Source organism: Drosophila persimilis, unplaced genomic scaffold, assembly GCF_003286085.1.
Source record: "Drosophila persimilis strain 14011-0111.01,24,50 unplaced genomic scaffold, DperRS2 tig00000191-arrow-pilon, whole genome shotgun sequence".
In the NCBI taxonomy this organism is placed as follows: domain Eukaryota; kingdom Metazoa; phylum Arthropoda; class Insecta; order Diptera; family Drosophilidae; genus Drosophila; species Drosophila persimilis.
In genome coordinates, this window is record NW_020825298.1 from 13,170,296 (window position 1) to 13,196,710 (window position 26,415).

At 36.4% G+C, this 26,415-nt stretch overlaps 3 protein-coding genes across 6 annotated transcripts; all 3 read right to left on the reverse strand.

Moving 5' to 3' along the window:
- Positions 1 to 73: 73 nt before the first annotated feature.
- Positions 74 to 6,919, reverse strand: LOC6589250 (putative uncharacterized protein DDB_G0289963). Of its 3 annotated transcripts, XM_026988411.1 has the most exons (7): positions 5,643 to 5,723; positions 3,852 to 4,055; positions 3,093 to 3,297; positions 2,932 to 3,020; positions 2,161 to 2,287; positions 683 to 2,102; positions 74 to 613 (listed from the first exon to the last, which is right to left on the reverse strand). In XM_026988411.1, exons 2-7 carry the CDS (start codon positions 4,019 to 4,021, stop codon positions 126 to 128), a joined length of 2,499 nt encoding a protein of 832 aa, XP_026844212.1. In that variant the 5' UTR covers positions 4,022 to 4,055; positions 5,643 to 5,723; the 3' UTR covers positions 74 to 125. The 3 variants fall into 3 exon arrangements, with proteins under 3 accessions (XP_026844212.1, XP_026844211.1, XP_026844210.1); XM_026988410.1 differs by lacking the exon at positions 5,643 to 5,723 and adding an exon at positions 6,881 to 6,919 and having other exon boundaries at positions 74 to 2,102; XM_026988409.1 differs by having other exon boundaries at positions 74 to 2,102.
- A 2,273-nt stretch (positions 6,920 to 9,192) lies between these two features.
- LOC113565675 (28S ribosomal protein S7, mitochondrial) lies at positions 9,193 to 9,954 on the reverse strand. The gene is made up of 2 exons (XM_026988412.1): positions 9,883 to 9,954; positions 9,193 to 9,820 (listed from the first exon to the last, which is right to left on the reverse strand). The coding sequence occupies exons 1-2, from the start codon at positions 9,924 to 9,926 to the stop codon at positions 9,211 to 9,213; spliced, it is 654 nt and encodes a 217-aa protein (XP_026844213.1). The 5' UTR covers positions 9,927 to 9,954; the 3' UTR covers positions 9,193 to 9,210.
- Positions 9,955 to 13,078: 3,124 nt separating this feature from the next.
- Positions 13,079 to 25,152, reverse strand: LOC6589249 (E3 ubiquitin-protein ligase Ufd4). Of its 2 annotated transcripts, none has more exons than XM_002014350.2 (7): positions 25,100 to 25,152; positions 22,289 to 22,428; positions 20,501 to 22,220; positions 19,926 to 20,154; positions 19,647 to 19,865; positions 13,450 to 19,018; positions 13,079 to 13,393 (listed from the first exon to the last, which is right to left on the reverse strand). In XM_002014350.2, exons 2-7 carry the CDS (start codon positions 22,426 to 22,428, stop codon positions 13,111 to 13,113), a joined length of 8,160 nt encoding a protein of 2,719 aa, XP_002014386.1. In that variant the 5' UTR covers positions 25,100 to 25,152; the 3' UTR covers positions 13,079 to 13,110. The 2 variants fall into 2 exon arrangements, with proteins under 2 accessions (XP_002014386.1, XP_026844209.1); XM_026988408.1 differs by lacking the exon at positions 25,100 to 25,152 and adding an exon at positions 22,518 to 22,534.
- Positions 25,153 to 26,415: the final 1,263 nt, after the last annotated feature.

The window sequence follows — 26,415 nt, forward strand, 5'->3', positions numbered from 1 at the left end:
AGTGTTACATGTTCCAATGTGCTTAACATTACTACTAGACTGTTTAGTATAATGTATAAAATAGGACGAAAAATATATGTAGATCAATTTATTTATTGGAAAGGACTCTGTACAATTAAAGCTTCTTAATGACTAGTTCGCTTTGGCTTTGGTAAAGGGTTCCAATCTAAGTTTGATGACGTTGGGGATGACTCTCTGTACTGACCCGTCGTTTTCAATATTTTTGTTTTATAAAAGATATTATTTTCAGTTTTTGATAAAATTTCGTCGGTATTAGAAGTGAAGTTTGAAATATTTTTTGATTCCGGCTCCGAACATCTAACGTTTGGGCTATTTAATTCATTTGCGTAGACAAATTTTGTTTCATCACACTGACTCAAATATGTAAGGTTTAATTTTGTTCCTTTGGCTGCACTTTCATTTAACAGCTGTTGATTACGATTTATAGATTCAATAGCTTTATTTAATGATTTTTGTAGGCTCAATTGGTTTGAATTGTGATCTGTTGATGTTGAAGTTTGAGGAGTATTATCATAAACATTGTTCTTAGAATATGATACAGATTCGTTCAACGCAAACTTTTTCATTAAATTTGGAAGGTTGTTGGTTTCCTCTGAAACAGTAAAATTTTGATTTTCTTTCCATGTGTAAGGTTTGTCATATTGATATTTTCTATTATTACCTTTTGAAATAGGGTGGTCTTGTTCTTGGTCATGCTTGTGTAATTTGGTATTAGTATTTGAAATAGGATTTTCTTCAAAATTGTTTTCATTTTTATAAGTTTTATTTACGTGTTTTGTGGTTGTAAGATCCAAATCTTTTATAGTTAAACCATTTGCTTCACTATTTTCAGTATACTGCAATGTTCCATGTGGATGTATTACCTTTGGCTGGTTTTTATTATTAGTTGTTAATGTGTTACCAACACACCCAGCCACTATATAGTTGTTATTAGACAAATCCCTATTTTCACATATAACATTTTCTATGCCATTTCGGCTCTTTATTGTAGTATCTTTGACGGGGGTTTTAGTCGCACTCAATTTAACGTCGATATCCGATGCTATAGGACCCAATGATGGTTTTTCTATATTTTGGTTAATTAGATTTTGTTTTTCCCTCTTTGCATCAGAATTTATCGGAGATTCGTATATCTCTATCTGTAATTTGCTATTAATATTTGAAATAGGGTTTTCTTCAAAATTGTTTTCATTGTTATAAGTTTTATTTACGGGTTTGGTGGTTGTAAGATCCATCTCTTTTATAGTTAAAGCATTTGCTTCAATATCTTCAGTACTCTGCAATGTTCCATGTGGAGGTATTACCTTTGGCTGGTTTTTATTGTAAGTTGTTAATGTGTTACCAACAAACCCAGCCACTATATCTTTGTTATTTGACAAATCCCTTTTTTCAGAAATAACATTTTCTATGCCATTTCGGCTCTTTATTGTAGTATCTTTGACGGGGTTTTTAGTCGAGCTCAATTTAACATCGATATCAGATGCTATAGGAGCCAATGATCGTTTTTCTATTTTTTGTTTTTCTCTCTTTGCATCAGAAGTTATCAGAGATTCGTATCTCTCTATCTGTAATTTAGTATTAGTATTTGAAATACGATTTTCTTCAAAATTGTTCTCATTTGTTATAGTTTTATTTAAGTGCTTGGTGATTGGAAGAACCAAATCTTTTATAGTTAAAGCATTTGCTTCAATATCTTCAGTACACTCCAATGTTCCATGTGGATGTATTTCATTTGGCTGGTTTTTATTGCAATTTGTTAATGTGTTGCCAACAACCCCAGGTACTATAACTTTGTTATTTGACAATTCCCCTTTTCCATATATAACATTTTCTATGCTATTAGTTGTGGTATCTTTGACGGGGTTTTTAGTCGCACTCAATTTAACGTCGATATCCGATGCTATAGGAGCCAATGATGGTTTTTGTATATTTTGGTCAATCAGATGTTGTTGTTCCCTCTTTGCATCAGAATTTATCGGGGATTCGTATCTCTCATTAACAAACAGTTCTATTTCATTCGCAAGTGATTTAATGTCAAGTCCTCCGTTATCATTAATTGAAAGATTTTCAATATCACTTTGCTAAAATAAAGAAATCGGCATAACATATGTTTATAAACTAAAATGTATGTAATCTTACCAATGGGGAAGGTGGCTGTGGAGCTCGCCTTTTTTTCCGATACTTTTTATTACTTATTGGAATGTTGAAATCTGTGTTGACTTCGCATTCGAACGGATTATTACTTGACAAACTAGACTGCGATAATCTGAAAAAGTAAATTAAAAAATTAGTCTATTAGTTATTATGCCCACCAGACAGAAAAAGATTTCTGATGATATTGCTTAATGATACTTTCGAAGGTGTCGAAGGTTCGACACTGAGTACTGTCGTCTCCAAATATCATGTTCGTAACAGATTGCGACGCAATAACGTCGCACGTGTGAAGTACCACAGGGGTAAGCCGATCTATTCGGAAATCTATTTATTTCCAAATTGTCGTTGGACAACTTCCAGGTACTCGAAAGAAGATATTAGTACCTCGAGTTCAGAAGGCTATGTTTCTACAAAGCGTTGTCCATTTAAGATGATGATAAAAATTCGTAAAAATGCGTTATGGACCGGATAGTGATATACCTCAGCTGATAGAAACGGAGATGGTTGGTGATACAGGGATCAATTCAATAAAAAGGGAGAATTGCGAATACCGATACAAGATCGGAAATCTCGTGGACAAAAATAACCAACGTAAAACGAGGCAGACGCTATAATGTTCGGAAAGCAGCAGAAGCCGAAGGACCAAACAATACACCCACGAGCAACGACCAGCTGTCGGGTTCTATTTATGTTTATGAATATCCTGAATAATGCGTATATGTAGTATTTAGGTTAATATTCAATTCTTCTTGTTACCTTGTAAACTGCTTCGGAGATGAGTGTCCAGAAAACTGAGTAGTTCTTCGATAATCATCATTTCGATTAAAAAACACATTTAAATCAGACTAAATGAAAATACAACAACAAAAAATCGTTAAAGCGTGATTTAAAATCAAACAATGAATAAAACTCGTTACATTTCTTGTTGTATCGATATGCTGCAAAGACCTTCTATGAAATTCTTCGCCGAAGCCCTTTAGATTTGGAGTACTACTATCCAAATCATTTTCACGCATTTTCCAAGCATTATTGTTTACATTTTTCCGTAATATCGGTGGGCTTTCGGATGTTTTATTTATGCCCAATGTCGATGATTTTTTGGGAGAAAGCGAATAGGAAGACCTAAAAATAAAAAACAATCATTTCAGTAAGTCAGCTAAGTATTTAAGTATATGGACATTTTAATGATGTCGCACGTATCATCTGTACATATTTAACACGGAAAAAAATATGAACAAGCTGGATTTGTACTTTAACAGGCTTATCTTATAAGTTGGAGAGCCCTATAAGACTAGTCAACAGCCACACCAACTCCTTTTCTAATCGATTTTGGGCTCCACATTTTTTGTAACAACCTAAATGTGCGGAAAATGGCCACATTGGCACCCACCTGGCGGTAAGACAGTGGCAGACGGTGGCACAGCATTCTCAAGAGTAGAACGCGGAACCAATAGTCGCGCGGTTTTTAACCGGGGTCTTAGCCCGCCTTACGATACTCCGGAAGGAGGAGAGGTGGTCGAGCAACTCTATGAACCTAACCTAATCTTTACTAAATATTCCCTACATTATCTTTTCCTACGACGTCTTGGTGTATTGCAATCCGCAAAAGTTCATGCGTAAAACACATTCGATTTAAGATCTCGCGAAAAAAAAGACGTTTTGAGAGAAAAACTTACCATATATTTTTCAAATTTCCAATTGAAAAGCTCCTTCTTTTATTGTTCCCCTCTTTGCTAAAATTCCAAAATCGGAGACGCTTATGATTATCATTTTCGTAAAACGGATTCAAGTGTTCGGGATAGTTGTGTATTGATATTTCACTGGTATTTCTTCGATTCCAATTCATTGCAAGTCAGTATTTCAGCATTGATAGTTATAATCTAAAAATAAATATGATCTCGTTAGGTAAAAATTGTATTAAATAAATTTTCGTAAATATAATAAAGTGGCAGCATTAAATTTGATGTTTTCTTTAAAGACTGATTGAATTTATTTAAATTAAATTAGCTATTAGAGATTTATTTCAAAAGGGTTTTTTATCTGGATCGTGAATTAATGTGTTTTATTCCAGTAAATTTTATTTTTTTAATACTTATTACACAGAAATGAAAAGTAAACTTCGACATTTTTATAATTTCATAGTTTACTATAACCAGATGTTAGAATCAAAAGTTATGTGACACCCTACATCTAATCCATCCCCTGTTTTCGCAAATTTGTATCATCTATGCTTTATAAATCTCTCGTTAAGATGTGTCCATAACCAAATCGGTATGCGATAGCTATTAGCACGAAAACGTAAAGTGTTGTGTGACAAATTAGACATCACAACGTTCCCGCTCGTTTTTGCAAAGCAAAAGGTATATTTAACTAAAATATTGAAATTTCCAAAAATTAGGCAGTTTTATTGAAGTGAAATATCGCTAAACCATTTTGGAATAAAACACTATTGATAGCAAAAAGTTTTAAAAACTGGAGCACACACAATTCAATCCGTACGAAAATGTAGTAGAAAATCGTAGTCGCAATGGTTTACGAATGTCGGAACATGACAGTACTTTTGTTTTGTACTGGATAGACCTGCGGCAACTTTTGTGTTATTGTGCTAAATGCTATGTGAAAATCACATACGTAAACATCTGACGAACAAATTTGACATTTATAATTAAATTAGCTTTTGACCGATTTAGATGTTCGGAAATCTATCTTAATAATATGATTGAAGCAAACAAAAATCCTAGACTTTGTATGTCATTTTGAGTTCGTAGTTGAATCGATCACCCAGGGTTATTAATGTTATACTTTTATAGAATTCAAACAGAGTATCTGATATCGGAACAGTTCAACACGTATTTAGAACCAAAATATAAATTTTTACCTAGCCTGTAGATACATGTGTAGTTGTTATTTCAGCTCTCTTGGTACTGTCTGAGCAATTGCGTCACACTCGTGGATTGTTGACCCAAGTAATACGTGTATGTCTAAATTTATACATATCTGTATATATGTATATACATATGTATATGTACATGTATTATTCATTATTACTTGTGCTTACCAGGTATCGGTAGTTCTATACATATGTACATATGTAAATACACACATAGCCCTCTTTGAAAAAATGATCGTGAGCGACATAAAGTAAAAGTGCTCTTCTATTTTAATAGATGATGTATTTAGGAAAAAATGTATTGCAAAAAGTTGTAGATACATACATACATATGTATGTTGATTTGAAATACGGTTGATATCAATATTTCACCTTTTTTAATTATATCATGTATTTAGTCATTATTTTCATACATTCATATTTACATATACGGTTTTTTTTTTGCTATATTTTCCAAGAAATAAAGGCATATCTCGGTTCATAAAAAGATATGTATGTATGTATGTATATACATTCACAAATAAAAAATGTACGCTCATTAAAACAAAGAAACGTTTTTATATTCCTAGTTACGTACAGATCTTCATGTTTGTTTATATTTTGATGTTTTTTGTAATGAACTCCAGCCGTTAGTCTAGCCTTGAGCTTTTTCGCGATACTCACGCGCCGAGTTATACTTTAAGACTAAATAAAATATTTGTAGATGAGTTCATTTCTATGCATGTACATTTTTATGTATAGGTTAAAGCTTTTTAATATTCATAGGGCTTTTTATAATTCAAATAAATACGTGTAATTGATAAATACATACGTATACATATGTACATATTTAAATACATAACAAGTTATAAAAGGTGTGTTAGTCCAGCGTTGCTGGTAGTTTTCAATATACGAGTATATATGACATATAAGGCAGTATGTCTAAGAGAGAATAATAACCCGATTCATCATTTGGCTACATATATTTTCAGAATGGGGCGAATGACGTTGGCTCGCTGTACACATTTTTTGTTATACCGAATTAGAAATAAAGGAAATCATTCCGCGGTTTTGATAATAATAATATTACTATAAATTTAAACTATTATTAATTATTTCAGGACCTGTTAAAATTAAGATTCATACGTAGTAAGAATGTACTGACAAATGAGAGAGATGAGGCATGACATTTTTGGCATTGATATACGACTAAATCTTGTCCATGATCAAGTATTTCATGAACGATAGGTGTTAGCCACCTTGTTTGGATACCCTTTCGGAGGGTATTGAGACTCACCGATTAGCTTTTTAATGCTACGATACCATCACTTGTTGCAAAAACTTTAAGTATAAGTATGTATACCTTTTGGTTTTCCGTATGAGTCCCGATGAGCGCCTAGATCTCAGAGACTATAAAAGCTGGAGCAACCAAATTGTAATGTATCCAGACCTCTGTTATATCACACTATTTAAAGTGTGTTTCAAAATTTCGTCCCGCCCCAACAAAGGACACAACTTTGAAGACAAGTAAAAACCGAATCAGGCTCAGATCGGAACATTTTTATAGCCAAAAGGAACTAACTGGTTATCTACCTAAGGCATTTTATACGCGAGCGAGGTTGCCTGAAAGAATTTCGTTTTTCAGATGAAAGTTATTCACTAATTTTTTGGCTCGGTTGGAATTTGCACTGAAATGCCCATATATATAATTTGTTATTTCAATTTTCTGACCATATCTGCTCGTCAGTCCGTCCATATTTATTTATTCATTTTATCCTGGTATTATTAATATCCCTTTTTTATAATATATACCTATTTATTGAAATACCTACTCACATATATATTTATATATCCAAGAGCAGGGTAGCGCTAGTGGGCGTATATCCCAGCCGATCTGAAAAGCGGACATCAGAACTTTAATATAATTCATAAATACCACCTTAATTAATAATTTAAAGTCGATTCTTAGGTGTAGGATAATTAAAACTTATAAATGTTGTATGTAAATTTGTGTCTGTAATCTGTGGCCGTCAACAAGATAAGAAAGCGAAGAAAAATAGTTGGGATCGTCTTCGATATATAAAAGTATATTTTACTAGTATAATTTGTGTTATTTTATACGCGTTATATTGGCTCGGAGCAACTTCTCGTTCTTCGGGCGTAAAAAGCAGCGGCAGGTCTTTAACGGATGCACTACTGAGCAGTTTTGGCAACGGTAGGAGTTAATATCTCGGAAACGTCTGTTCTGTACTGTTCGGTTGGCACGGGATCGTGAGCCATGTCAGAATGCGCAAAACTAGGATTAAATAAAGAAGTCGAAGGTCAAAGACACATTCACGTAATTGTTGAATAGAACTGGAGGAAGGAGAACGACCTTTAAAACAGGTTTTTTAAGGACATCACGGGCGGTAAGGATATCCACCACGTTAATTGGCATTTTTATTTTCCTGTTTGATAAAAAAAATTGTCGTTGCCGTCTGGTCTTGAGGAATTCCTTGAGGTATTCCTCTTTCCACCCCTGGCAAATCTGGTTGATGGCAAATACTGCCATCGATTAATGATTGATTTGATGTGACCCTTTATTTCGGGTTCGAGCATTAAATGACCTCCATAAGGCAGTGCCCGAGAATAAGGGCTAACAACTTCGTCGGATCTTCGGATATCGGTGAGAGCGGCGTTAATATAGGAATGCTTCAATCTTCGTGATAAGCGTGGAAAGTTCTTCTAATGTATACATCCGTGTGGACGTGGCTTTTAAGAAGAGACTTCTGAAACTCATCACCCCGGCTTCCCATAGACCTTCTATATGGCTCAGTCTGATGTGATGAAACGACAAGAGTCCGCTGAACGCTTCCAGTAAAAAAACAAGCGAAGGCCGTGAGTTCGGATGTGGGTTCCAAATTGATCGGATTCTTAGAAAAGCACACAAACACGCACACATACCCTCTGGTATCGGACATCAGTACCCGAATTATTGGAATATCACACATCATTTGGGTTTGCAAATTCTTTTTATGGATAGTACATAATTCGCAGGTATCCTTTGCTTTTAAATCCTTTGTAATCCCATACTTGGATCGAATAAGGCGCATGTAGAGTTTTCCGGTGTGTGAAGGCGAGACAGCCGACAAATTTGCGGAAGAATAACTGGACGACGTTCGACATACTTTAGAAATTTAGAAACTGCGACCCTGCCCCATGCACTTAGTCGCGGCGCTTTTCCAAACAAGCAGGTCCATGCGTCCAAAGTTGGTTATCAACTAGTTCCTGTAAGAATATGCATCTACTGGTTAGGTCCTCGGGGCTATTCACACTGACGAATCCATCTCGGGGTCCGTAAGGTTTTTCCTCTTTGATAATTTCCGTTATTCAACAATATGGGATGTTCCTAAACCGCTCGTTTCTATGCGGTACTTTTTCGATAGTTTTTAAATGCAGCCCTTAAAAACAATGGCAATAAAAAATTGTTCGCGCCTAAACATATTTCAAATCGTAATTAGAATTTCAAATCGTTGAAAATAAAAAGAAGATAAATAAAATAGAGACGCTACACGCATATCGAAATAAACTGCATAGATGGAAAATCTCGGTTTAAACATTTGGCATGATAATAATGCGGATTTGCGTTGGTCCCCAAATCAAAAAATCTGTCACATCTGTCAAAAAATCTCACCATTCCTCCGGGATGTGCTTAATGTACAAAGCTTATTAAGGAAATTCCAACTGGATTGTGGAATAACAGAAATTTTCGAAAAGATAAAACGTTACGAGCCATTCCAGAAACGGATGGTTGATGCCCACCTGTAAGAATAGGCTAAGTTCAAACTTTTCAAATATTTAAATTTCTATTTTTCCGGTTGTGATATAATTGTCGTTGATACAAAGATTGTTAAATATGTATATATACCTTGAACAACGCTCACTAACATGCCTATACGAATAGCATCTATAACAAAAGCATTCAAAAATATTTCATCTTTTCTGAAGTTTTAAAAGTTATGGTTCTGAGAAAAATAATGCGAAAACATAAGTTTTGTATTCGCGCCACCCATATTTGGAACTCGGTTGGAAGAATACTCGGTGTCACCCCATATATAACACTTTAATGCTACAATTTACCAAAATTTATTTTAATTTGTATATTATAAAGAATTTAAATAATTAAACTAGCTCCACCGATAATGTGCATATGCGCGATTACTTTCACACTGTTTATGCACATCATCTTTTTTTTTAATAACTCTACCTTGGCCATGGGCAGCGTCCAGAATTTCCCAAGCTAATCTCTCTGGAAGACATACTTTCTTATCTTTTTCAAAAGCTGCATCTAAAAGCCATTTCATAGCCAGAAAATAAGATCTTTTTTTCGTTATAGGCACCGGGACTTGATAGTTCACACCACCACGTTTTATAGATGTCAACTGAAGCAATGGTCTACTATTTTCAACTGCCTCTATTAGTAGCTTTTCAGCATTAGTGTTAACATTTTGTTTATCTGTTGGGCTCAAGTGCAAACGCTCAGTTTGTGCACGTTTGATTATTTCGAATGTTCTTGACAAAAGACCTCGGGCCAAGGCTTTATTTCCATTTTTTGTTATATAATTCATCATTTTTAGTTTGATTTCGTCGCTAAAGACAGTATCAGAATGATTGTTTAGAGCTGCTTTTATCGGTATATGGTAAAACTTAGTGAGTTCACTCTTATTCAAATCTTCCATATCTTTTTTTTTAAGAGGGTCACCGAAATGTTTGGGAAACATAGACATCGAGCGACAACTAAAATAAATAAAATTTCTGTTTATAGATTGCAACATATAAGGTGAATGGGAACACTTTACCCATAGATGGAAGATTGAATAGCGATCCTATAAAACACCGCCATAGCGAAAACACGCCCGATTTTTCTCGTTTTTGGTATTAAATGTGTGAACAATTTTCAATCATGTAAGAATGAACTGGCCCAGTGTGACCAAAGAGGGTATATTTAAATAGTATCGATATATATATTTTGGGTATTCCCGTATAAATTGAATAGCAGGTGTTCCATCTAAGATGTCTTGATTTTCTTATATCGCATACTTACTGACGTAGTTTTGCTTAAATGAAATTTAAAATATTAAAATTATATTTTATCACGCAGTATATTTATGATAAATGCAAATCAGATGCTTTTGCTGGCCAGAAACGAATATAAAACTAAATATATCGATGACTAAATTTTATGAAAACGAGAGCGCCTAAAAATTGAAGCGGAACGTTTTGGCTGAAAACGAAAAAAAAGTGATAGTCGGCGCCTGCCTGAATATAATAATATAGCATACAGGTGATCTTCCGTGTCACACTGTGTTAAACTTTCATTTAATTAAATTAACTTGTTTACGGAAAACTTAAATAAATTGCCAAATAATGCCAATTATAAATTCCTACTAGGAGAAAACCACATTTTACAACTGTAGGCAGAAAATATATATGAAAAATTATCAATTTTTAAAAATTACTGATCAATGGGTGTACCAATACATATTGACTTATATGTGCAAAGTCTAAGTATGCAAGGCCTCACAGTAAACAAGCATTAGGGATCATGCCGATCCCGCCACGATCCCGATCACGTGTAGGGGAAATGGTGCACACAGATATTTGCTTGACGTTTGGGAAATAATTATTAACAGCTGTCGATAAGTTCTCAACTTTTGATTTAGTACAACCACTAACCATACAGTATATAGATGTGCCAGTTCATACAACGAAAGTGTCACACACCGGCCTGCGCTATCCGTACCCCAGAGTGACGTCATCATGAGAGAGAGAGCGCAGAGAGAACATCTTTGCATGTGTTAGTACACACGCAATATGTTTCGACAAAAATATGTGATTGTATGTTTTTTCAGATTTTTTGAACTCTCTCAGGTCTGATCTGTTTTGCCACCAGCATGTTTTAGTGTATGGGTGCACATGCATTCTCACGTACTTTGCGTTTGTGTGTTTACTATTGCTGGCCGCTAGAACTGAAATTTGAGTTTGGTTCTTGTTTCGGGTCTTTTGATGGACTGACCTACCGCCACAAAATAAATGAAGAATGGGCAGGGGGTGGGGGTATGGTACACTAGGGCGCGGGAAACAAAATAAAAGCTGTTATTTGTTTGATTTATACCACAAAATATAAAATATTACAATAATATAATTACACATTTATTTCCTTATTTTAAACAGGTTAAATTATACAAATTATGCAAACGCCGTCGGTTCTCGACGTTTTGTTTATATTTATATTATATTATATTTATATTTTTGTTTATTATAACTAAAACAATGATGTACATATCTAAATATACAATATAAGAAAAAATATATATACATATGTATACTTAAATAAATATGCATAAATATAAATGGAATTGGTTTTACATATACATATATACATATATGTAAAACCAATTCCATTTATATTTATGCATAGTTATTTAAGTATATGTATATATATTTTTTCTTATATTGTATATTTAGATATGTACATCATTGTTTTAGTTATAATAAACAAAAATATAAATATAATATAATATAAATATAAACAAAACGTCGAGAACCGACGGCGTTTGCATAATTTGTATAATTTAACCTGTTTAAAATAAGGAAATAAATGTGTAATTATATTATTGTAATATTTTATATTTTGTGGTATAAATCAAACAAATAACAGCTTTTATTTTGTTTCCCGCGCCCTAGTGTACCATACCCCCACCCCCTGCCCATTCTTCATTTATTTTGTGGCGGTAGGTCAGTCCATCAAAAGACCCGAAACAAGAACCAAACTCAAATTTCAGTTCTAGCGGCCAGCAATAGTAAACACACAAACGCAAAGTACGTGAGAATGCATGTGCACCCATACACTAAAACATGCTGGTGGCAAAACAGATCAGACCTGAGAGAGTTCAAAAAATCTGAAAAAACATACAATCACATATTTTTGTCGAAACATATTGCGTGTGTACTAACACATGCAAAGATGTTCTCTCTGCGCTCTCTCTCTCATGATGACGTCACTCTGGGGTACGGATAGCGCAGGCCGGTGTGTGACACTTTCGTTGTATGAACTGGCACATCTATATACTGTATGGTTAGTGGTACAACCGATATAATCCTGCAGATAATGCACTTTCACAAGGAATTAAAAGGAATTAATGGTAGAAAGGCCAGATGTCTACAAAAGATAATCGATAACACGGTCGACCTTATCTTTCAAGCTTTTATAGAATTTAACAATAGTCTATTGGGTCACAAAGAGGAACGATCTTTTAGTTTTCATGTATATTAGATCCCTCAATGATGATTCCTCATGATTTTACCATGGGTAATTCTGAATGCTTTGAAATTGATAGACTACTCACATTCGGCTTACATTCTTATTATCGCCGAACGGACAGTAACTTGGAACGAGACCTTTTACGTCCACTAAACGGACAAAATACGACCAGTAGACGATAGCGATGACAAAAGTACACACATACACACACAAGAAACTGCTGACTATGAGTGCGGCATTAGGAGTTCACCATAGGCAAGCCAGGGTTTAAAATTTAATGGGTCAGCTTTGAAAGTTCTCGCAGATACACCGGAGTTTGATGACCTACGCCATAAGCGACAGATTCCAACAAGAGACAGACACCAAAAAATTCAAGAACTCAGACTCGGAGAAATGCCCGAGACAAAATAATGCACCACGACTGTCAACCAGTTGATAAAAGTAACAAGAAAAGAGGAACTAGACACATCACACCTCTGCGAGACCCTTGTGGTAATTTTAACTCATGAAATCCAGAACCTTTAGAAAAATAAATACTATAAATAAATCCATTACGGACAGTGTTGGGCGTTTGTTGGTTCACCAACATAGGGGCTGAAGGACATCGCAGTATTTAATAATGATTTAATAATGAGCTCTAACTGTATTAAATTTGATTTAATTAAATTATTCATAATTAATTTAAAATACATTTTTATAGAGTATGCAAAATTATAGCATTACACTATGGATTACACTGTTTGCATATAGAAAGCTTTAATGTTTAGTTTAAATGAAACCCCTTTTCTTTTGTTGCTGTTAACAGCCGCTCCTTCATTATTTTTTCGGTTGGGTAGTCTGGAAGCTTTAAATAATGAACACAAGTATTTACAGAGGGATAGCTTCCAACACCTGCATCCACTTTTCGAACAACTGTAAGTCGAGGATGTAGATTTGAAAGTCCTCCTGGGGGTAAACTACTGCAACCAGTTGTGAACTGTAGAAAAGCTTTCCGTTCATTTCCTGACATGCCTAATAGAACGTTTACAAAACGAAGGAACCCAGGGCTAAAAAAAAAGAGATTACTATTCCGTATTTGATTAACAATATTTTTTTGCTTTACCTATCTTTGGAGTAGCCAAGTTTTGGTTCAGTATATGAAATAATATCTTCTCGATTCCAATGTGGATATTGTTCACCACAAATCATTAAACGAGCCTCAGCCGCGGAGAACGCGGTCAGTTTTTTTAGGGGAAAAACTTCATTAAATCCATCACTGAAAGCTTTCATCTGCTTAGCAATTCCATCCTGTAAAATAAAGTTAAGAAGCAGTTCGCAATATGCCTCCAGATTGTTAATGGTGACATTTATTGATGATCCATTTGGTAACAGCTCGGCTTGTGTATATCCATATATTGAAGAACTTGGTAAATACGTGAATGTAAGTGCTAGGTCTTCCAGAGAGACTTCTAATCCATTTTTGGTGCATAGCTTAAGGTCATTTATTAGTTCTTGTTTTCTTTCCAAGCTTATACTGCAGTCAAAATCAATTGATTGCTTGCGCAACAACAAGTCTTGCAGTTCGAGTAGAAATTGATATCGTGTTGGATCTACTTCTTTTAAATTTTCCAAATGTAGTATTCCACCAAATAAATTAGATTTATTATAGTCAGTACGTAACAAGTCAGTACACGTTTCTAATAGATCTCCAGATATCAAAGATATTTCTCCAGGTCTTCTCTCAGATATTATTTTTTGTAAGCTGCGTAAAGACATTTTTTTATGACAAAGCAATTGCAGAAAAGATGTCGACAAAGGTATATCTACTAGACGCATATCCTGCAAAACTTTTGCAATAAAAACTCCGAAAAACCAAAAATATTTTAAAACACTTTCACATTTTTCAGAATTCTGTGGGAGGGGAGCTGGAAATAATCCGTGTTCCCTTCGATTTACGTAATATCCAATTGGTTTAGAATTGCCTTCAAGAATTTCGGATATATCCTGGGTGTTTTCCTCTCCTAATTCATCGTCACATAGCCACATACATAAGTCGGATCGTTGAATTTCTGCTGCCACTAAGGCATAAAACTCCAGTGTTGGTCCTAAGCCAGTTCCCTCTTCATCCAAAAATTCCACCTCTAATACAGACTTTCGATTGCAGTGCGTTTTCATAACTTGCATAGCCCATTTCAGCAAATTTTCGTTACGTGGTACTTTAACACGTTCATGTTTGAGACGACCAATGCGAAACTCGTGATCATCTCGACGTGGACTCATTATCGGTATCCTTTGCCTTTCTGCGGTGAGATCTCGTTGAGATTGCAGACATACGATACTTCGAGATGCTCCGAACGAAGTGCAGTTTAAATACAACTGTCTTGTTTCAAATGGAAACAAGAATGGGCAAGATTGATTCAAATTCTCACACCAATTAGGCAATGCGTTGCATGAAAGAACAAGTGGGTCCTGAATTTGCTGTTGTAATTTATTTGTAATTTTTTTGCTTACGAATAGTTCGTCTGGTAATAAGGGAACACTCCGTTCCTTGCTCTCGAAATCAAGTTCACTTTGATTAAGAGAGTTGATTCGTATCAGCAACTCGAGAACATCATCAACAGAGCACAAATTGTTCTCTGCTTTATTAAACCCTATATGCATTGGCGAGTTTGGAGACAAAGTTGAAGCACCGCTCTTGGATGACATATCTGGCGTTTGAAGTATTTCGTCGGATTCCAAATAAGTATTTTCCTGGCCTTCGGGTAATATCTCTCGATATATTATTGTGTATGTTGGTTCCCATACTTTTCGAAACTTATCAACCTTGTTTAATTGACTGTGCTGCAATAGTTCCTGTACGGCCCGGAAAATTGTCCAGTTAGAATTATTCAGTTCAATTTCAACATCGGGTATACTCCCGATTCCGGGGCCGCGTAACTTTAGACCAAGTATTGGCTGTTCAATTGAATCATACCCACTTTGCTGTGGGCTTGGTAAATCAAGACCTAGAGGAGGTATTTCTAAATCTGATGTTTGATTAACATTTGTCCGTCCAGGTCGGGGGTCGAATGCAGGTATCAATGCAGAAAATTGTCTTTTCAAAACAAATTCATCATCCCATGATTTGCGCTTACTTACACCAGCCAATCTATTTTCCAGTGCCTCATCGTCCATAAAAGTAAGTAAGTTTCTTGAAACCATTACTTGAAGAAGTGTATTTCCAACTTCTTCATATTCGTCTTCATTTTCTTCTTCATCGTTGTCTTCGTCCATATCTTCTTCATCATCCACGTCTCCTAGCAATGCTGGGGCTCTGCAACTTTCTAAAAAGTCTTCCAAAGAAACTTGTTCACTATCACTTGATGTAGAAGTTAGACTCATCGTTAACGTATGATTTATTGAAGATGAAGGTTGTTGTCCAGTAGAACAGTTAGATGGGTTTGCAGGAGGAACTCTTTCACTATTATTAGATGATAAGCTCGGATAACTTTGAGCTGTGCTTAGCAACCCAGAGTGAAAATTACTTGACAATGCCAATTTAACTAAACTTGTTACTGAGTTACCCAGAAAAGAACTTGTTGCAACGCTTTGATCAGTATGCTGATTGATATTTACATCCGCTCTCATAAGCTGGTTATCTTGCATGTGTGTTCCTTGAGAAGTACGACGACGTGCGATAGCAGCAAATGTTTCTAGTAAGCCGGTATGAGTATCACCTTCTGATATTGTTGGCACTTCCGAGACCGTAGTAGTCGTTAGGTTGGGTACACTTATACTCATCTGACTAGCCACAGAAACAATTTCAGGTGAAATTTGAGAATTTTTAACATCGTCAATAGACATTACCGTATTTGGTTCTGCTGAAGACGGTTTCAATGTTACATTGCAATTGTTAAAATTTTTTTTGGAAAATTTATCGGTTACAAATTGAATTTGTCTTTGTTGATTATTTTCGGCAATTAATACCTTAGTTATCATATGTTCTTTTATATCTAAGCCTGGATTGGTACAAGAACATGTTTCAGTTGATAGAATATTATTGGAATTGTTTCGCATCATATCTAAGCCGTCATCGATTTTATCGATAATTTCGACAGCATCGTTAGAATATTGTGTAACATATTGCACAACGCCAGTAATATTTGTAGCTCGTAAGTTTACAGGAAGTTCTTTAGGCATTTTATTAACTGAATAATTGGCATTCATTTTATTGTTTTCTTCAATATTTGATAGGTTTTGAATATCGGCGCCTTGTGGAACTGAGTTCAGAGTGCTGGGAAGGAAAGAACTTGGACTCGCAGAAGTTGTCTCGGCTTGGGTGTTTATCGGGGCAATTACGCTACATATATTTTCTTTAGATATTTCACCCAAATTTTCCGAAATAGTTGCTAGGTCTGACAGTATAGCTGAATTAATTGCCGGAATTGAATTATTTATTGCAGATAGATCTGATATATGCTCCAGTTCACGACTCAATGGTGTTCCACCATTTATAGAGTCTTTAGGCATTTTATTAGAGCTGGGTTCCTTGTTATTTGTTCGAGTTTCTCTGGATGACGTATTTATAGATAATTGGTTAGAGATTATTTGCGTCTTTGCTGAAGAAAACACATTTTCGGCTATTGTTTCCACGGCTTGCTTCCATGTTAGGTTGTCTGCAGAAACAGTTTGATTTGAAGCACCTTCTGCATTTTGATTTTTTTCAGTTGCTTCAGCAAGGGATGGAGTAGAACTGGATTTTCGCGAACTAAGTGTGCTTGTTTTATCCTTTACTTTAGTTTCCGTATTTATGGTTTTAATCGACTGAATTCCTTCGAACATAGAATAATTTTCGCAATCAGCCAATTTTAAATCGTATTTTCCTTCAGAGCCCATACGATAAGAATTCCTTACGCCATGGTCCCATTTCACATCAATCCAACCATTGTGTATTTCACCAGTGATGGTTCCTTCACTACATCCATCCTGATCGTCCCAACGCCAGTCTATCCCACGAACAACACGTGCGCCAGTAGTCATGTGTTTAAGTTGAGCTCTTACCTGTCGCCTCTCTCGCCTTATTTTTGCTTCAGCTTCTTTGACACTTTTTCCAATATCTTCGGAAACTCCTATGACGCGACCATAAATTTCAAATCCACTTAGACTTAAATAATGAGTTTGACCGGAGGCATTACGACCATTCTGCTGAATTCTTATGTGACGATATCCCACTGAGTCTGATGCACAATTTATTGACCAAGTTGCTGTACTTCCAGGTTCAAGAAGGCTTTTATCATCTATATGAGTACTAAGCGTTGTCCAACATACGCCATCTTTCGAAGCTTGAAGTAGCCAATTCCGTAGCGCCGAACGTCCATATCCTCGAGCGTGACGTAAAGTATAAGCAGTGGGTACAATAAATACTCCGAGATCTATAGCAAAATAGGCTTTCTTATTATCCTTGGTATGGCAATTTAGCGATATGCTATCTCGAGACAAAATGTCCTCCACTTTTCCATAGGGTAACGTTTTTCCCTCTGAGCTTGTTACTTGTACAAGTCCATATAGCGCAGGATTTACCCAATCGCATGTTTTTGCGTTAGAACCAATATAATACAAAAGACCTTCTTCGTCAAAATCAAATGAATGTGTAAATAAAACCCCATGTTGGTTCTCTCGGAGTCTTTTCAAGTAAAAATATGTTGATCTGTCTAGATCATACCATTGTTTGGCTACCATTTTTAGTAGATATTTTGAGAGTTGTCCAATGGTTGCTAGGGGTTCCATTTTTAGAGTTCGACCCGTTCGATCAAACAATGTATTTTCACATTGTGCGCGTTCCAATCTGAAGCGAAGTCGTTTTTGCAGAATTTGTAGATTGTACCCAGTGCATGGTGCATCATACAAATATACTGGTAGTTTTTCAGTACTTTCTAAAACTGAGACAAGTTTCTGTATTAAAATACTCGCAGTACTTTTAGCTCTTGATTTGCTCGGAACAGATTCAATGTTATCTTCTAATATGCATTTTTTGAACACGGAAACCCGTTGTTTTTGCATTTTGCTTCGCTTGCATCTTGCAGAGTGACTCTCCCAATGGTTAACTGATAAGACAGCAACTAGCGCTTGTACAAGACCCGATGAATGCATTTCATAAGCACTCACTACGCCATCCTCATGGATCAATTGTGAAAGCTCCATTAATGCAGTAGATAATATAGTTTCCCAATTTCCATCAGGTGAGATATTCTGCTCTTCAAAGGATAGTTCAATTTTGTTTACTATATCTGTGAGTTTTCCTACTGCACCACGTGGTATTGTTTGAGCTGATTTAAAGTACTTATTATAGATATCCCGAGATAAATTACGGATTTGAAATCTTTGACCGTCTGTCTTTGACTTTATACGTTTTTTTTTGGCGGTTGACCATCCGGAAGCGAAATCAGGCCCCAAAACTGTTTCCGCTGTAAATGTATGCTTCGTTCCTCTGTTGCTCTCAAAAATAAATCCAAGCAAATCATCTTGTAAAATAGTTACTTGCTGACCTTCGGTGTTGTGGATTTGAAGTTGATTTGTCTTATTAGACTGTAGAACCCAGTTCCCTACTACCAACCTCAACGAACTCGTAGTGGGTAGAATAGGTTGCGATACTGTTCCCGGTACAACGCACGAACGGGCACGCAAAAGTTTTTCCAAAAACTCGCCGCGATTTTCTGTAATTAAAAAAAAAACACAAATTTAAGCTGGCTTACATATTATTCTGAAATAATATAAAATAACTTATTTCAGGTTTACCCACTGATAATCGGACAACTAAAATACTTTAAATAGTAACTTATAAAAGGATAGTGATACTACGCGAAATAGAGTAGTATATCATGACTCATGACATGCACTCATGGATAGTGGCGACTGAGATTTTGGTGACACGGCAGACAAAAAACTGGTGCCCTTAAAATGGAGACTTTCCAGTAGATCATCGATGACATCTGCCAGATGAATTCACGACTGACTCACGAATAAGTCATGTGAAATCATAGGTGACATGCATAGGTGGTCATGAGTAATAAAGTTTATTTTGACTTAACAGTTTCATAGTGCAAGCGACACTATAATATGCAATGCATCAGTGAGCGCTATTATTGATGATTTATATTTTTAAGAAAAAATGGTGGGAGCTTAGAAAATATATTGGCGTATTCTCTAAAAACTTCAATTAACAAAATTTGTATGTCCCCAAACTTTTTTTTTTTTCCTAAAAAAAATGTGATTTTGGACCATATTTTCATCAATATAAATACTTATTCTAAACTTATATTGTTATAATGTTATAATAGTTACCTGAACTATCATTTCCGTTTTCTGGGCTTCCACTTGAGTACATTGTAGCTAGTTTACCATCAATTATAAAACGAAACCAACCATTGGAGCCGTTGGAAAGCTCTAATGCTATCGAATCAGACCAAACATACAAGCAATCACGTCCCCGGCACAAACTCCAATCTCTCCAATGGTAAGGCTTTCCTTGTAAAATTTCTTTTGCGTCCTCCATCGAATCTTCTTTTTATGGAAATTCATAGAGCATATAAAATATATATCAAATGTAACTTTAAATTTTACCTGAAGTTGATTTTTGGGACTCTGCGTTTATAGAAGACCTTCGCAATAAAGTTAAGTCATCCGAGTTACCGCTAAAGTGTGGAGAAGTGTCTTCAACATCATGCTCCATTAATGTTTGAACTTTTGCAAATACTCCTAGTCTTGCAAACTGATTGAGAAACTCATCGTTTGTCTTGCACATTATTTCTTCAATAACGTTTAAAACAATTAAATGACCATCGTCGTCATCCTGGAACATAAACCAAAAATGTGGTCTATATTTTGTTCATAAGCACATAAGATTAGATTCCCGGCACTCGATACAAACAATCATATTGAAATCTAGTTTTTAAATTTTAAATCAAATCGAAGGTAGAACAAGGACTCTTGGGATAAAAAACTAAAGATTTAGTTACCTCAAGATAAATAACTTCCGATCATAACTACTGCTTGCCGATCGAAAGATAATACATATTGGTTGACAAACAGACAAAACTTCGAACTAGGCAGATTTCGATTTTCGATTACCGTAAAAGTGCCTCCAGGAGTACCGGGTATAATCTTATAGGAAATATTTAAAAGTGTTTAAAAATTACCTCGTTATCTAGGACACTGGCAACTACCTCAATAAGTAAGTTTCCACCATTTTGAGCTATTGTTGAGGTGGTATCCTCGGTATTAATGGTTTCACTCAAACTCTGCAGTACAGAAGGATACGCGTATTGTACAATTTTTTTGATTAGGGCTAAGCTAGCCCGTCGAACACTGCCCAGCATTGATCCCAAGAATGTTCGACAAAATATAGGCAATAGTAGCTTTAAATATATAGGCGCCATTTCAGGATCACCTCGCGGTTCCAAAAATGTATACTTTTTTCCATCTTTGCTCAAAAGCGAGTGATCCGTAGACATCCATTCGCCTGGTGATTGCAATATAGCACTAACTTCCCGGTGACCATCATCCGATCTTTCCCGCGCTTTATCAAGCGGCGTTTTTCCATCTTCATCACGCAAATCTGGATAAGCTCCATATTTCAGTAAAATCTTTGCAATAGCTGGTCGTCCGAAGCATGCAGCGTAGTGTAGCGATGAACTCCTTTGACCTTTATTTACATCTGCTCCTTTTTCACATAAGAATTCAACCATTTCTAAGGTACCAAACGCTGACGCCCAATTTAAAAGAGTTTGTCCAACGTCGTCCATACAGTTCACATCGATTCCCCCTGTTTCGATAGCTTCCCGTAAAGCCTCAGAGTCCTTCGATCGTATACAATCTATAAGTTGCCGATGTGTTCGGTCAGTGTTGGAGTTATTACGTCTAGGTCGTGGAGCTAATTGACCTTGATTGCCATGGTTACTTCCTCGATTTAGGGCTTGACGCCCTTCGAATAACAGTAGAAGTAAAAGATCTGCAAATCGCATGCAATCGAGTACACATCTTTCATCGCCCTGAAGAGCACGTTCTATCGAGTCGGATAATTGAGATCGCAAAAGGTCATACGTAATGGAAGGTGATCCGCGGCACAACGTAGATAATAGTGAAATAGTCGTCGATATCGATTGGGGAGATATACCGGAATCAGATGCTTTTACTTTACTACTAGATATTGTAGTAGCTTCTTCAGACCCATTTCCGTCGTCCATTGAATCTTGGTTTGGTGTTATAGAAGTTATGCTCAGCGGTTGAGGTCCTGTCGACAGTGACGAATGCGTGTTAACATTTCCACCGACACTATTAAGACGCTTTAACAACTCTGAGACTAAACCATATTCTGCTAGGGGGGCTGGGTCTATCCATTTTCTTGTAAAACGATCCGCCACAGATGCAAAACATTTCAGCGCCCCATCGGACACCATTGGATCTTCGTGCTGCAGCAAAGTACTTAAGCTCTGTACGCAATTTTGTATGCATGGAGAATTAGGCTCTACTTTAGTGCAGAGTCGTGAAACAACAGACATAGCAGAATGCAAGGTATCCTTATGAACCAGAGAACCGCAGTCTCGGATGAATGACAAAACACAGTTAAGACCACCGCCTTCAAAAACAGCTCCTGCTTCTCTAGTGCATATAAGCTCGAGAACTTTTATGCATTGCTCGGCCAGGTCACGTGATGTCCTCGAAGATATGTCGGCAATCACTAAATGACTGCAAATGGCTTTAATTGCTCCATCAATGGAAACAATTCTTCTGGTGCATTCTGCAGAAACGTCCAAGTAATAAGTAATAGCCCGCGCTGTCACCTCAAGTACATTTTCAGGTGCATGTTCATCAAGAAAAATTTTGCACAACGCCGGCAAAAATGTACGGGGAGGACAACTGAAACATCATGGCATTCAAATTAAAATTGATAATTTAAGTTAAATAAATGTGCTAGGGTACAATACCTTTCGAAGCAACGGTCTACATTGTCAGACATCAACAGAAGCATGCATAATTGCTCCAGTGCAATTAATTGCATATCCCTCTCATCCCCTTGTCCCATGGACAACCATTCTAAAAGTGTTTCGGGATCGACATCGCCCATCTGTAATATCAAAAAGAAAATTTTGATTATTTTTTATTTTATTTTTTGTTATCTGTTATGAGGACGGAAAACTCCAAGCAAATACATACAGCATAAGTACTGTGTGCTACTAGCATAAAATGATAGCCTGCTGTCGATATCAGCATAAACGCAATAACGCAGAATAGGCGTTTAGATTGGAAACTCGGGTATCTGCGTTAATATAAGAGCTGACTTGTGTGTTTGAAGAAAATCACGAAGGTAACCTTAAACTTTGACAATTTATTCTAAACCTTGTATTAAGCTGAAATGGCCGTATTTCCAACAGTGCGCCGGATAGACAAAAGGTGGCTATTTATTTATTTGTTTAGATAGGATACGTTTGACAGCACCGGAAAGACATACTTTTTACAATATTAATACAAAAACACTAAAATCGCAATTTTCCGAGTCGTCTTTGCATTTACAATTTTATGTATAGCCTGCAAACTCTAAAGGCGCGCCGCGTTTTCTATTGGTTTATGAGATATTATCATCGTTTAAATCAAATCTCTTTCCACTTTTTATACTCGATACTCAAAAAGAGTATAGGGGTATATTAGATTAGCGGGGAAAGTGGATTTGTGTAACACCCAGAAGGAAGCGTTTCCGATCCCATAAATTGTATATATTCTCGATCATCATCAATAGACGAGTTAATATAGCCATGCCCGTCCGTCCTTCTATCGGTCCTGATGAGCGCCCAGGTCTCGCAGATTATAAGAGCTAGAGCAACCAAAGTTTGTACCCATATTCCTGTGATATCACACAATTACAAGTGTATTTCAATATTTTGCAACGCCTCTTTCCGCCCCCCCAAAGGAGGAATATCTGTGGCATCCAAAATGTTGAAGAAATGAGATAATTTAAAAACGCTGAATCATAGAGTATGACCATATCTACCAGATTGGCGAATCTGAATCAGATCGAATCATTATTATAGCCCTCTGACGATGGGGGGCATTACTGACTGAGTATCGGGTATAAATGTGGAGTCGCGGCCATAGCTGCGAGTTGATGAGTTTGTGAGATTCTATGCGAAAAATTGTTGCATATAGAGGATAGGGCATTGTGGCTAGAATCTGTCTGACTCTACTGGGCTAGGGATGGCCACTTGGTGTAGAAAATTATTCCATTGGTGGAAGTGAGAAGCAGAAGTTTCAATTCGTTGAATTGCAACAGATTATTGTTCGGGATTTATCGATTCATAAAAGAATTTGGAGCCAAAAAACAATTCCAGAAAGAAATTTATCGTTGAGAGCAGCGAATTGGTTCTGAACCTGTCGGAAACCGTTCCGAGTTTACTTCATACATAGTTTCGCATTTCAGCTTTTATCTCACTACAAGCCGCACATCCCATTAATAAGATCGGTTAGACTATCGGAGGGAAATCTTTTTGTTATATTTTGGGGCATTTTGGAACCGGAGCATAGGGCAGGAATACCTGGTTTTTTTTAGTAATATTTTTGTGTGCCCTCACGCCGATTGCCGAGGAGCAATGCGAGCAGTTGGTCATGCTATTTGTTTAGACGACTGTAATGCCCGTCTTCAGGTACTCTACATTTTAGGTGCGCCAACCAAAAATGAATTGGGTTAAAAGAGTAGGCAGAAGACGGAGCACGGCGATCATAAGCACATAAGGCTTAAGACGATCGGCTCAGCAAAGAGACAAAAACTGAAACAGTGGAAAAATTATAAGCAAAAATTACGGGATCCTTGGCTAACGTGCCCAGAGTTGGCTTTGGAAGGATAAGATGGAGTCCAGTCGCGTATACTGTAGCTACTGAAGGAAATTTGTTCAATTTAACATTATTTACTGATACGGGTTGAGCAGGCACGATAAATACTGCGTGAAATTCAGCCCACAATTTGGCAATCTGACAACGACAACCATTATAAACGAAACTCCAGTCGAGCATCAATGTGCTGAATCATGTTCAAGCAATGTAGTTGTTTTCCAATCTTCTGACCTAGAAGGGTCTCGAGTCTGTGTATTTGTTGCTAGAAAATTACCGGACCGAAAACTACGTCGTTTCTGCGCCTTTGTAGTACACCGACGAGCTGAGCAACCGAACCCGAGTAGGTCGACAACTGGCCACAGTCAGAGTCGAAGGATAGCCTGCCCATAAGAGAATTGGCACTGGCACGCCCTGGTACCCCGCGAGAGCGTACCACGAAGCGAGCGGACGAAAATTGCAATGGAATTTGTTCTTGATGCAATATCTTGGTATTTTATAGTCTTTGGAGTACCCTTTCAACAAATGAACAAATAAAATTGATTTTTAATTATGTTTTTGTTTCGTTAAAATATTTTTTACACACTACACATATTTTGTTTTGGATCAACTGCATCAGTACCTTATTGACAAACAATAGATTACAAACCGAGAAGGGACTTTTCACATAAACAGACAGATTAGTATGTATATAATATATGTGCACAACTATGTTACATACATATATACACATTTGTAAAATAGTTTCGTACACTTTAAATGGCACGCATGTGGGCCAGAATGATTATTTATTACATAAAAAGCACCGTGATGTCATTTATTTTGTAACTTCAGACCAAAAAATAGATTTAAAGTTTTTTATTAACTAATTTTCAACAGTAAATACGTAAGAATGGTTTTGAAGTCAGTCTCAATACCTTTTTAGCATTATGCAACGAATGTGTTTTATAATTCTGATATCAAGAATCCCTTGACCAGAAGTTTTTAATGAATTTGATTTCACTACACACCGTCAATTAATTTAATTTCAACAACATGCACATTCGCTTGAACAATGTTCTAAAGATGAGCAAAATATCGATTGTTTTCATTCCTTGTTTTTCTTTGTGTGGTAGTGAACTATCGACAAAATATATCCACAATAGTATCACCAACCATACAGTATATAGAATAGACATGCCAGTTCATACACCAAACATGTCGCAAACGAACTGCTATTAATGCAGATCAAGAATATATGTATATACCTTAAAATATAAAGAAACGATACCTTCTGGGTGTTACCACTAACCACACAGCATATAGACGTGCCAGTTCATACACCGAACATATCGCAAACGAACTTTCTGGATTAGATCCCAGGGTCTTCGGCTCTGGCGTGCTCCGCGTCATCACGAGAGAGCCAGGCTAACAACGCTTTGCACGTGTTGCACACACAATATGTTCCCCCAAAAACATGTGATTGTATGTTTTTTCGCTTTTAAAGTTTGGTTTCTGTTTTCTGTTGTGGCTCCATCGTATTTTTATTTATTATTATATGTGTAATACTTTTTCATGATATTCATAACTTATAATTATTTCCATATTTCATTGAGTGTCGAGTGAAAGTGAAAATGAAATGATAAGCGTGTATATATACTCGATTGTAGGTTCCATTCCCATGTATTCCCCATCAATAAAGACTCTGGCGGCGTGCTGGGGGCGGCAGGCGATTAGGCGATGTGATGGAAATATTCAGGAGGTCGCCAGTGCTGAACTTTGCCTGTGCGAGCTTGTCTTGTTGTCTTCGATGCCTTTTTCCCCTGTTCATGTCACTCCAATCTTGCGCCGCAGAACACACGCAGCAACACCGGAGAGGTCTTCTCGCGATCGATTTGCTTGACCTGCGTCTTTTTCTCCGCAATCATTGACTCTACATTTGCTATATATGTATTTTACTTTTTCCTTAAAAGGAATGATTTTCCCGTTAAACTCATTGCTTATAAAATGCAGGATATTTCACTCCTCTATGTATGAACTGACACATCAATATACCGTATGGTTAGTGCCTCGTCCGACTTAATCTGCCAATTAGTTAAAATATACTCTATGCAGTCGAAAATGTTTCGTCAACTTCCAACAAAAATGATAATGAAAAAACAAGCCAACATGATGTACAACCCAATTTTATTTCCGATCGGTTCTGTACCCACGGTTACTTTAACTTACAAACTTCGTTGTTTTACTAAATTAC